General features: G+C 36.6%; 1 protein-coding gene across 1 annotated transcript in view; it reads right to left on the reverse strand.

Annotated features, from left to right (window-relative positions):
* The window catches only part of LOC103267277 (laminin subunit alpha-2), a 443,000-nt gene that overhangs the window by 146,710 nt on the left and 283,048 nt on the right, over positions 1-13,242 (reverse strand). The window contains exons 30-31 of the mRNA XM_008064880.1: positions 7,990-8,114; positions 462-548 (exon numbers count right to left, since the gene is read on the reverse strand). Of these exons, the coding sequence (XP_008063071.1) occupies positions 462-548; positions 7,990-8,114 (212 nt within the window). The remainder of the gene's footprint in view (positions 1-461; positions 549-7,989; positions 8,115-13,242) is intronic.

Below are 13,242 nucleotides of genomic sequence, written 5' to 3' on the forward strand. Positions count from 1 at the left end.
GTAGAGATGAGGTCTCGCCAACTTGCCCAGGCGGGTCTCGAACCCACGGGCTCAGCCAATCCACTCACCTCAGCCTCCCAAAGTGCTGGGATGACAGGCTGAGCCACCAAGCCCAGTAGCCAGCTTTTTATTATTGGTAACTACTGATAAGCTTTTGAAAATTGATTTAACTTATTTGTTCTTATTATATATATTTACACATAATAGTATATATATCCTAAAGCACAAAATAGATGATTGTGAAATAATTTAGAAACTTTGAGAAAATCTATAAAAGATGGATGTGAACAACTTTCTTTGGACAAATTCTAAGATACAAAAATAGTTTTGAAAGTGTATGATTTCTACTACCAGAGAATATGAAAATAATGAAATTATTCACATAGTGAACATTTTCCTACTGTGATCTGTTATCATGTCATCTCTATGTCTCATTATTCCCTGTGTCTGATAGTTGGCACCTTTCACAGTACTGGCCATCATATCCTCGTGGACAAGCAGTGCAGCGGTAATCATCGAGGCCTTCAGAAACACAAGTAGGGCTGAAACTGAATCAGAAAAAAAGGGCTGTAAAACAAAATTAAACCATTTATTTTATAAAATTAAGTACTTCTATCCATTATCAATGTAATTGGGACATGCTTTTAGGTGATGATAAAAACCGTATTTATAATTCTTGATAAAGTTCTTACTTAAGAGTAGGATATCACAATCAAACTCTACTAATAGTAGTCAACATATAAATATTGGTTGATTTTTGGTGCATTAGCAATACATCACATGTAGCATGCTCATATTTTGGAATTTCAATTATAATATGACAGCCATGAAAACATTAAACATCTAGCAAAAGTGTCCTATTGTTCACTAATCAAAAGACTAGAACTTATACACATTTGTCTGATAGTAGAATAGGAATTATTGAATATCTTCCAGGTTAAGGAAAAAAGGCACAAAAGCTATATAACTTTTTTTTCTGAAAACTCAGCCAAAATAGCCACTAGCATTTTAACACATGATGTGTGAATAAATGTTTCAGTTAGAATAAAAGAGTACCTTTTCTAATTTACCTCCAGATTTCAGACTACATTTTCCTTTAAACACAGAGTAATGTCATTTAGTGTGAAAAGAGGAGAAGGGAAAGCTTTCTCAATGAAAATGAATAAGATTTGCTGACCACATTATGGTCTTTTCTAATAATTAGGTCTTATATAACTTGCCCTATGTTTTCACTACAATACTGGTAGACCACAGCCAGTCTGTCTCGCTCCAGGATTTCTGATTATTTTTCTCCATAAAACAAAGACTTGGAAACTCAACTGTAGTAGCATGTAGCATGAAATTTATAACATTAGCATGTTATAAACTTCTCTCAAACGTAAGCAGTGCTGCGTTCCCACTAGATAAAACTGCATGATGCATTCGAAATTTAGGAATAGAAAACATACATTTGTTGCAGAATGGTAATACCGCAAACACCATTTTTCTTTTTGCTTGTCTGCTAAATCAGTTGATGCTGAAAAAGCAATAAGGTGTAAAGGCCTAGGCCCGTAGCTCAATTTGGTCAGGTGCCATTTGGACCCAATTCTAACTGTCTACCAATGCATTAAATCAATAGTACATGAATGAGTAATAAACTCTAACTTTTGCAAAATATGTGAACAAATTGATCTGCTACTCACAAACTCATTATCCGACAAATTTATTTTTGCCTTCACACACAAAAAAATAGACCCATAAGCTCATAATTGACACACTCTGCCAAGTTTTTGGCTCTCTAATTTAAAGCTTGATGCTGAGTGCATCTGTGCACGTGCGCGCGCGCGCACTGACACACACACACACACACACACACACACACACACACACACACACACACTCACACACACACACGAACTCGTATACATATACAGATCTAGGAAACAGCTTTTAGATATTTCAAGCGCTTCTAGAAAGCTGATAGGATTAAATTACATTACAGTAAAATAATAAAGCATCAATAAATAACTAAATAAAGCATCTCAGAATACTGTTTGGGAATGCAGTAATTTCCTTGAATGGTTGCTATCAACTTTTTTCTGTGTGATATTCTGGTGGATTGTAATTTTTCCTTGTGTCACGAAGAGGGCTTCTGAAGGAGGAAGTAGGAATTCCATCTCCTTTGAAGTTAGAGCTTATTCTTTCTGCTCACAACTCCCTCATTTGCTCTCAATTCTCACTTTGAAATTCTTGTGCTTTTCTCTTTGTGGCCATCTATTACATTTCCCTATGGCTCTGCTCATTCTAAACTCCCCTCAACAGAATTTTAAAAATTTACAGCGTCTGCTCTCTGTGTCGTTCCCTGTGGACACTACAGAGATAAATGGGCATCCTGGAAAATACCTCTTTCTGGTTTTATCTCAGCTCACTGGTGTTCTTTTTAGACTCTTTTGCTAGATTGACCGTATGTTCTTGATCTCTTAACACGCTTCACAATTCAGCTTTCAGATTTGGCCTCCCCTCTCCTCCCTGGTCTTAATGATCTAGTTTAGTCTTAAGGGCTTTACATATTATGTCTATCCTAGCAGATCTAAAACTAAGTTTATCCCCCTCCAAAAATACACCAGACCACTCTATAATTTTCCCCTTTGCAGTCAATGACCACTCCATGTTTCTATGTGCTAACAACCGGAGTTGACCTTGTCTTCTTCGCACTCACCCTCTCTACCCACAAATGCTGCTGGAGCTTCCATCAATAACGTCACTGGATTATCCTGTATCACGTCATCTCTTGCCATTGGGAAACTTTTGATCTTCAGGACACTTAGTTACCCTTTGGAACTTTGCTGGCTTCACTCCCTCATCCACACTGCTGCTACCCTGGGCTCTTGCTGTCCGCCAAGCACGGGCCAAGTATAGGCCTGTCTCTTGGCCAGTGCACCTACTTTTCCCTCTGGCTGGACTGCTATTCCTGTAGTCACTCACATGGCTCACCTGTTCATGTCTCTGCACAAGTCTCATCTGTTTGTGAAGATCACTGACTACCCTATCTAAAACGGCACCCTTGTCACTCTAAATTCATTGAGGCTGTTTTATTTTTCTGGGTAGAACTTGTTCCTATCTGATATTACATTATGTATCTGTTTCTTACTCTGTTATGAAAAATATGTAAGCTCCAGAAGGCCAGGAAACTTGGACTATTTTGTTCACATATATAAAGAATCATGCCTGGCATTGAGTTGGGCCCTTATTAAATATTTGTGAGAAAAGAAATAAATAAAATACTATCATTACCTTCAGGGAATTGCAATTCTGTATGAGAGACAGATATGTACAAATACAAGACAGGACACATATATTTTATCTTTTATTCACGGGGTTGAGGTAAAGTATATGCTTAGTGCCTGTTCACTTTCTGAAAGAACGTTTGATTAAAATACTGATGTGAGGTAAAATGTGTTAGTTGTATACAAAATGTACAAAACACATGCTATGCTATGAATACATTTTGTGGCAGAAGTGGGGTTTGAATGAGGCCTTTAAAAATGAATTGGATTTCATGGGGATAGTCTCAGGGAACAGCAAGAGTAAAGGTTGGTGAGCATGCTTAGAGAAGAGCAAGAAATTCCAGACTTGACATCATGTAGAAGGGAGTCTAGGGCACTGAGTCTGGAGAGGTGATTCAGGCAATTCAGGTAAAGAATCTCACCTTTCTTTGGGTAGGTGGTAGAAAACTCCTGGGGGTATGTGAGCACTGCTACTTTGTCATAACTGTTAAAAGTCTATCATATTTGTTTTATTAAGAGATAACGAAGACTTGACCTAATGCGGTGGAAGTGAGTTGTTAATCACTTACCATGCCTCACCCCTTACTTTTCACCGACTGTACAGATTGAAGGTACAAAAGTGAGTTATTTCAGCCACCTCCATCTATACCTCAGAATCGATTTTTGGTTTCTCTTCTTTGCCCTGGCTAGTTTCTTTGCTTCATGTTTTAATTCTTCTCTTCTCATCGTATATAGGTCTTTACTGTGTTAATTAGTCTAACATGCTATGAACTTTAGGTGATGATATTAGTGAGTTATAAAATTTAGTTGGTTTTGACTAAAATATTTTTTTAAATGTGAAATAATACAATTGAATAAATGGTACAGTGCATAATATACATCTTTAGATATCTACATATATATGTTTTTGTGTAAAAAGTGTTACAGTGGTTGCAATCAATAAAGTTTGAAAGCCACTGAACTAGCCATTTTAATTTGATATTTTGATTCTCCCAGGGTCCTTTGCATAAATATACTCAAGTTATACAAATCATATAAAATGACAATGAAACAAAAACACATTCTTTTATTAATCCTGCTAACCAATCAAGGTAGTATTCTTTCTTTTCAATCTTTTTTTAAAGACTTTATTTGCAAGTTTAGTAAGACAGGAACTCTCAAATGAAGCTAGAAAGCTACTAAGGCAAAAAATAACTAGACACAGTGCTACTCATTGAAGAGCACAAAACCTAATCTTTAAACAACAAAAACCAGGGAAGAGAGCACCACTACAGTCCCCCACTACCACAAATTATGCAGTTGAATTTCTCACATTTGGGGAAATCATAGGGGTCAGCATAACCGGAGTGCAATGGATAAGTCTTGCTCTGGAAAAACCACCTTCGTGATCATGGCATCTCCCCTGCCAGGTTAGTATCATTCTTTTTCATTTTTTTAATCCTTAACATTTCTTATAACTGTAAACTCAAACCCTGCTTTCACTATGAAGGGTCAATATTCATCAATGACCTTCGTAGTGTATCTATGGGACCAGCCCAAATTGGGGCTACTCTGTTGATAACAAAATATCGAGTTTCCTTTTAGATATAACACAGACGAAACTGCAAGTCATAAAGCCTGGACATGCTCCATGTAAAAAGCTTTGACATCTAACAGACCCAACAATTCCTCTCCACGGAACCAAGAAGACTGGAACCTAAAGGCACGGTCTCTTTAAAAGCAAGGGTCCCCTGGTCTAGAAGATCCAGGGCTAAAATCTACCTTAACATACCCACCACAAATGGTCAAATTTGAAGGCCTCGAATCAGATTCTGCCAAGCCAACACTCTTAAATCCTTTTCCTTGTTCTCTGATTCCTGAAAACATGCCCAAACCCCAAATCAGGGAGACATTTGAGTCTGACTCCCGTCTCCTTGCTGATGGGTTTGCAATAAAGCCCATCTTTTCTCACAAGCTGGTGCCATAGTCATGGGCTTCTGCGTACATCATGAAGTGAGCCCGTTTGCTCAATAACAGTAGTTAACTGCCACCCTATTTACTCAGTTCCCCTTGCAAGAGCAGCATTTGATGCCGTTCATTGCTTCAGTCCCTTGGTATCAGTGACAGCTGCCACCTGAGTTTCCTCTTCATCCTGACTGCCCCTGCCTTGATGATTCTTTTTTCTTCTGTCTTTTCCAACATAGGAAGTCCTGTCCTTCCTTCCTGAGAGCTAGTTTGGAGTTTCTAGCAGGGGAGCGCAGCTTCTTGTATTGCCTTGACCGAAGAACGGTCCCTCCTCTAGTGGGGATGATAGTTCTCTTTGACCAAGCATGCACCTTCAGTATGGGTGCATGTGGAGTGGTGAAGGGGGAAGGGAACCCACCTAGCCAGCCAGATCAGCTGACTCAACCCTGGCGATCAACAGAGTGATAGGTGTCGCAGCCATATCTCCCTCACATCTGTGTCCTCCCTTCTTTCTATCCACATGACTTGGTAACATTAGTCTGGGAAACCTTATTTGATTTAAATTTGTTTATTAACCTATTTATTCATTTCCTGCTCCTGAAATGTTCAGATTTCCATTTCCTGCAGCTGTTTGTATATTTCCATTCAGACAGAGACTTCGTTATCAAGTCAAACCTATTTGAACCTCAATTGTCTTTCTTCTGCAGCCGCTCTCTCCAGGTTTTCCTATTTCAGCAAATGGCACCACATTGGAGGTCAAATTTGAAGGCCTCTAATCGGATTCTGCCAAGCCAACATTCCTAAGTCCTTTTAGGGATAACCTGGCTAAAAACCTCAATCTTCAACTCTTGCTTGGATCCTCACCCCTCCCATCTAATTAGTTTTCAATTCTGTAGAGCTGTATTCAACAATTTTCTCATATTCTTCCCTTTGTCACCATTCTTGTCACTCTACTTACCTTCAGGTTCTAATGATCCCTTGCTCAGGCTGGTGTACTAGCTTTTTAATTGGTATCTTTGTTTTTCTCCTTTGCCTATTTCAATTCATTATACTCAATCCTTTCATAATAGTCTTCCTAAAGTGTGACTGTGATCATATTACCTTTTTTAAAAAAAATAAAGGCTTGTAATGTTTGCTTATTACATAGAAAATTAAACAGCAATTTCTTAGACTGTAGTTAAAGATTTCTACAATATGACTTCCTTTCTCTCATTCATTTCCATCTGCAATTGTGAAGTTCTAGCTGAACTCCATGTTCCAAACTCTGTTACTTATTAGTTTTTAAACATGTCATGTATTTTCTAAGCTTTTGCCCATATAATTTCCTCTATCTCTAAAAGTAAAAATCCTTCAGTCACTGTTTAGGATGTATTATACATACTACATTTTAAAATACATTCTTGAACCTTCCAAAATTAAGTGTGGTGTTCTGTGACTTTGAATTCTCTTTATGTTTAAGCTGACATACCTTAAGACACAAGTTTTATAGTGAGCTTCTCCGAGAAATAACAAGCTTCTCTTGTATATCTCCTGTAGTTTCTATTATAGTGTGTTTACCAGGACATTACCAATTAATTGTTGAGTTTTTCTAATCCAAATGGTTCACATTAAAAAAAAAATTTAAATAACATTCCTTTGCTTAAATCTGGGCATCGGGGAAAGATTAGGGGTGGGGGAATGAAAATAAAATTATTTTTCCTGTACCTATAAGTTGGTGCCAAGATGAACAATAAGATCATGCATATTATCCTCATCAATATCCAACTTACCTAAAAATTTACATTTGACAGCCTATAAAAGGCTTGTGCTTTCATCTAACAACAAAAAAAGAAGAGCTTGCAGAAGAAAAGGAGATGATTTATGTGAAAGTGCTTTCAGAATGTAGACAAAGCAGAAGATGAAGAAGGTGCAAAGAAAAAGTAAGCAACAAAGAGAACAAGAAGGTACAAAGATCACTTTGAATTGCTTCGTGGTTCTTTAATACTCAGGATAAGGTGTCCAGAATTCTAATTCTGAACCAAATGTCATACAGTCTGTTCAAAAGCAAAGTCTTAGAGTAAAACTGCATTACCTTATTGAAGTCTATAAATCACTTAGTGCAGGTAGTCTTAGCAAAAAGATAAATGAAAACACTCAGGGTTTCCATCAATATATAAACCAGTATAGAATGTTCAGACAACACTGAAATAAGATATTCCGGCTTTTGTTTCTCCTTATGGCTGTGTTTCCATGGTACCAAGCTCCGACCATCTTACAAGAAAGGAGGCTGTGATTTTAGGAGTTGACTTTCATTGGAGCCTAACAATAAGTCACTCTGCTTTAATTGTACTATTTTTCCAATTGTTTTCTTGATCATTATTTCTCACCCTTGAATTAAACATATAAAATAAATGAAAACAGCCAAAGTGATATAATATGCACCCAAACAATCCTTCATAGCTATTATGAGCAGAATTATATACAAACACGAGACCTGTATATTTATGAAACCATGCACATTTGTACATATTCATTTATTTTATAAACAAATGCTATGTTAATATTGGTATTTACATTTTGATTCATAAAGATTATTTACTCTGGACAGTGTTTCAAAAGAAAAATAAATCATAGAGTACTAGGTACTCACTTTTGTCATGCTTTTATATTATTTAAAAATATCTCAATCTTAAATTGAGATTTTTGTCTACATGGAAAAAATAGACAAATCATAGACAGCCCATGTGCTAGACAGATGGCGTTACTGATTGGAAAATATGGTTATATTTCTCAATCTTACTTGTTGCTGGAAGAAATCAGAGGGCAGGCACATCGCTGACAGTCATTTGGCAATCCTTTGACAATTCCATAGTATCCAAGAGCACATCGTTCACAGAAGTCACCAGCAGTGTGATGTTGACAATTCTGTAGCAGAGGGGGAAAAAAGTGTGTTTTTAATTTAGTGAGAGTTAGAATGTAATTTATCATACATCTCCTCACCTATAAGCTTGTGTGTCTATGAACACATATACTCTATTTCTCACACACACACACACACACATGCACACACACACAAACACACACTTTATCATTGACAAATAACTTAGCTTTTTATATAGATAAAGAAGGTCTTTCATTTGAGAGATAATACTATGCTATTGTAGGTATACCGAAAATAAGAGTTTTTATTTTTTTGTTTCTACATCAATCTGTGTGTAAGTTTTCTTTTACTCTAAATTGGGGAAAAGACCTCAAGAATCTCTAAAATTTATTACTTCTTCTGACCATCAATGTTCTTCACATCCCAGATTTTAGCTCTAGAAAAAGTACTAAAAGTACTGGGACCTCAGTGCATGTCTACCAGTGGGCTTTCTGAAACCAAATCAAGGTGGAAAGGGTAAATGTTTCAAGAAGCAACAAGGGCAAAAAAGATCAGCCTCACCATCACATTAAAAAGGTTGTTCACCTATTTCTTGTCAATGTTGGTGGTTCTTCATCAATAGAGAAGATCCAATCTGAAGTTAACAATCTCAGGTCAATATTTTCTTTTTCATGCTCGCATAATAAGAGACATTGGGGTGATACGCTTTAAGCCATTTCCATAAGAAAATTAGAAGAGTTTCAGAATAGTGCATAAATAGTTTTCAAATTTAAGTTCTGATGAAATAGAACTATATTTAGCAAAGAACAATCAATAATGCAATAAGGACTTGGGAAGAGCCACATGCAGGGCAATGAAATAGGCACTGAGAGAATTCAGTCAGGGAAAAGTAGGTAAAATAATAGCCCATCTTCTGGAAATTTATTTCAACTTCGAAAAAATTTTTTTAAAAACCTGAAAATTAATGAACACGGCAACAAGAATGCAACATGGAATGTTTTTTTAGTGGAAATGTGACACGACTTTGGGAGTCAAGAAAAAGGAAGAAATAGAGAGAATTTGGAGTTGGATTTAGTTTGATGTTATAAGACAAGATCTGGAGTGGTCAGAACAGTGACTTACTTCTTATAAACAACAGTAAAAAAAAAAAGGTGAGAAGCAAAAAAGTCAGTAACAAAATAGATGAACATGTTAGCGAACTGATTTCCTGATCTACTCAGCTGGAGTCACAGAGCTGCCCGCAGGCTCTGCATTGAACTTGGATGTCACCCCATACGCTGGGCACTGCTTCATTCAGTCAATCAAGAGGAACATATTGACATTCCTCGTGTCTGCCAACGGTGACACAAAGTTTGGTACGGCTTGTGTAGTAATTCACGACAAACTGTAGCTGAAGTCACTTCTACCACGATATTGCCATAAAACTTAAAAAAATTTTTTTGTTTTAGAACTTCTATTAAGTATTTTTGAGAGTTTATACTATTCCCTGCAGTGAAGTCATGGCATCGTCATGATGAATTTTAGACCATTGGATTTTCACATTTCTGGTTCTATATTTTAAAACATGTTGTGACAGATGTATTTACTGTAAAATGGGTTTTTCCAATATGATAGAGTATAAATCTTCAAATTTTCTACTTTACTCTCAGTTAATGATGACACCCAGTTTTCAGAGAAAAGAAAGCCCTCATTTGGTGCTCCCCTGGTTTCCTGGCAAACGATTCACTCTCTTGCCTGCATTAGTTTCCATCCCTTTGACATTTATGTCTGTCCGTGGGAAGCCATGTTTCATCCTTTGTCTAAAGCTACTCTCCTCCCAGATGATTCTCCTTGTCTTCTGCTTCCCCATTCCCTCCAGTATCTTCATTGCCTCCTTTGCTGGCTTATTCTCATTCTCATCTGAAGTTGGTCAAACCCTTCTTATTCTTTTAAAAATGCTTGTACATTTTAATTTTTTTAACAGGCCAACCATGAGCAAAGAGGGGCCTTTCTTATCTTAAAAAATATCCACGGGGTCGTGAGTCACTTGAAAACTTCTATCCTATTTTTTGATGAACTTTCAAAAAGCATTGTTTACATTCCAGCCTCTGCTTCATCTCCCACTCACACCTTAAATGGGCTTGTGGTTTCACCATTGAAACATAATTCCAGGCTTACCCACAAGATCTTTATTGCTAAATCAAAATTTACTAACAATAATTTGTTTTCGTGATATGTGAATTTTCTGCAACAGATGATATTTCCGGACACTCTGTTTTTGAAGTGCTCTTCTCCCGTGGTTTCTTCAGTAGTAAGCCTGTTGATTTTTCTCCTCCCTTGATTATTCCTCTTTCTTATTCTCCTTCATAGACTCTTCTTTTTCTGATCAGTAAGATTGATGTCTTTAATTTTAACTTTGGATTTCATGTCTATTTTTTCCCCTACACATTTTATTTTGGTGATTTCATCTATTACTATGACTTCAGTTATCTGTGTGCCAAAAACCTCTGTATTTTATATGTTCAGTCTGGATATCTCTAATAAGTTCCAGACTTCCATTTCTAATTACTTCTTGGATAGATCTTATTGCTTAACACAGAAGTACTTTAATTTTGAAATGTCAAAAATTAGACTCATCTCTCTTTAAATCTGTGAATACTCCTATATTTCTCATTTCATTTGGGGGTCACAGTTATCCACTCAATCGCCCAGGTCTGCAATCTAGAGGCATCTCTTATCCCAGATATCTATTTGATCAATAGTTCCAGGATTCTGTCATTCTCTGCTTCTTAAACTTCCTCCTTGATACTATTTTTATCTGGCCGTTGTCACCTTTTATTTAGAGTATTAGAATAGCCTCTGAGCTAAAGATTCTACTTCCAGATCTTCCCAGTCAGTAATTTCTGCACACTGCAATCAGAGTGACCTTCCATAGAACATATCAAACTATGGCCTTCTTCTGCTTGAAAGCTGACACTAGCTCCCTATTGCTATTAGGAGAAATCACTAGCGGGACAAGGAAGACCTTCATAATCTGGTCACTGCTTACCCTTCCAGCTGTACCTAAATACTGCTTCTTTTGCACATAATGTTGCAGCCATATGGGCCTGTCTTAAATTCTCAAATTCTTTGAATGCTCTTTCTCACCACTGGGACTTTCACGTGCAAATTTTTTGTTCTAGAATGTTTTTCATCCTTCTATCTGGCTAGCACTTGTTCATTTCAGCTCTTGTTTTAAATGTTGCCTTCTCTGGTAAATAGTCCCTGATACCCTAAGTCTAGCTTAACTGCTCTTTCTAGTTCAACATAGTAGGCATTCAAGGACTATTCTAAATGATTCAATGAATGAATGCATGTACCAGACGACATAGGTAAAAATGGTCAGGTTTTTAAAAGAAGTTTCCAGTCTAATTATAGAAAAGTGGTTAGCAGGACAAAATGATCTGTCATATTTTGATATTCATTTAAGTATCATAAACCTCTCTCATTCAACCATCAAAAGGAGCCATCAGGTTTTTTTTTAAAGCAAGAAAATAGTCATTCCATATTTAACAGAAGCATTTTGAAAGATAATGACTCTAAGATAAAAGAATTATCTATGAATATCAGTCTCAAATTATTTGGCAAGGTGTCATGCTGATGAAAAAGTGTTAACTGGGGAGTGTTTTAAGAACATATTTTATAATTATTGAAATGAACATTTGCCAAAAATACATAGACTTCCACAATAATTTTCAGCATTTTGCTTTTGTAATAAAGCGTAACAAATTATTTCATGTAACCTAAATGTAACATTAATAACTGAATCAAAATACTTAAAGATTATGATCATTAACAAAAACATAGAGATTCAAAAATACATTTTTTTCCTCTGCAACTTTGTATAATTTCTTCAGAGAGAAAGCAAATATTTTAATCTTCTCTGGACAGTAAATCTTTCACAGGGTTGCTGACACACTAAACTGGCTAATTGAGTCAAATGTCCTAGTTAGGCCCCCACACACACATAATACATAAATCATAAGCTTATTTTTGAAACTTTTTGACATCGACGACCTTTCATATGACTTTCCTATCTGCTTTGAAATAAAGTTCATAGTGTTTTATCTTATATAGAAATTAGCCTTTAGGAAAACTCCCTGTATTTTAGATGCCTAATGAGATGTTTGATTCTATTTTCGAGAGTGATATGTGCTAGTGTCTTTTCAATAATTGATTAGAATATATGAGATTTATTGTTGTTGTTTTGCACATTGGAAAACAGTGGTATATATTCCCTCTACTAAATAAAATAAATTTAACATTTATATTATAGTATCTTACAACTAAGGTGAGAAGTTACTTAACCTAACTTTCTTACCATACAGGATGCCTTGTATCTTTTCTTTGTGTTGTTGTTAAATGAATGATTTTTTAAAATAAGAAAGCATTATTCATCTTGCGTAACAATGAGTTACGAAGTTTTTCCCCACGCTGAAGGAAAACTTGATTCACTCTAATTTTCAATCAGTGACCCAAGTTCCAAGTTCATAGTTTCTTCTGAAACTATGCAGTTTAAGTGTAATTCCCTTTTCTCAGGGAAGGTCTTCAAATATCTTGGAATACTGCTTCTCCCTAATATTTTTTTCAAGTTAGATAATTAACAATCCTAGTTACTCTGAGCACTTTTAAAACATAGTAGATCATAAGTCTCTAACTGTGATTTGTGAATATATTGGATGTACATCCTTCCTCGATTTGTATCTTTCTTTGTGTGTGTGTGTGTGTGTGTGTGTGTGTGTGTGTGTGTGTGTGTGTGTGTTTGTGTGTTTTGGATTAGGTTAACATTTGCAGCTCTATATCACCTGCTGGGTTCTGGTGATCCTTCCGCCTCAGTCTTCCAAGGGGCCAGAAACACAAGTGCACACTACCACACCCAGCTAATTTTTTTCTTTTTTATTTATTGTAGGGACAGGGTCTCACCAAGTTGCCCGGGCTGGTCTCGAACCCGCAGGCTCAGGCAATCCACTCACCTCGGCCTCCCAAAGTGCTGGGATTACAGGCTGAGCCACCAAGCCCAGCTGTATCTTGTACAAATAGCAATGCTCTGTGATGGCATTCAGTGACTCAGCAATCAAGTAAGAAATTTGATTTCAGCCAGGCTTGGTGGCTCAGCCTGTAATTCCAGCACTTTGGGAGGCTGAGGTGAGTGGA

This window comes from Carlito syrichta, unplaced genomic scaffold (assembly GCF_000164805.1).
Source record: "Carlito syrichta isolate Samal-C Ts95f unplaced genomic scaffold, Tarsius_syrichta-2.0.1 Scaffold308095, whole genome shotgun sequence".
Classification (NCBI taxonomy): Eukaryota; Metazoa; Chordata; class Mammalia; order Primates; family Tarsiidae; genus Carlito; species Carlito syrichta.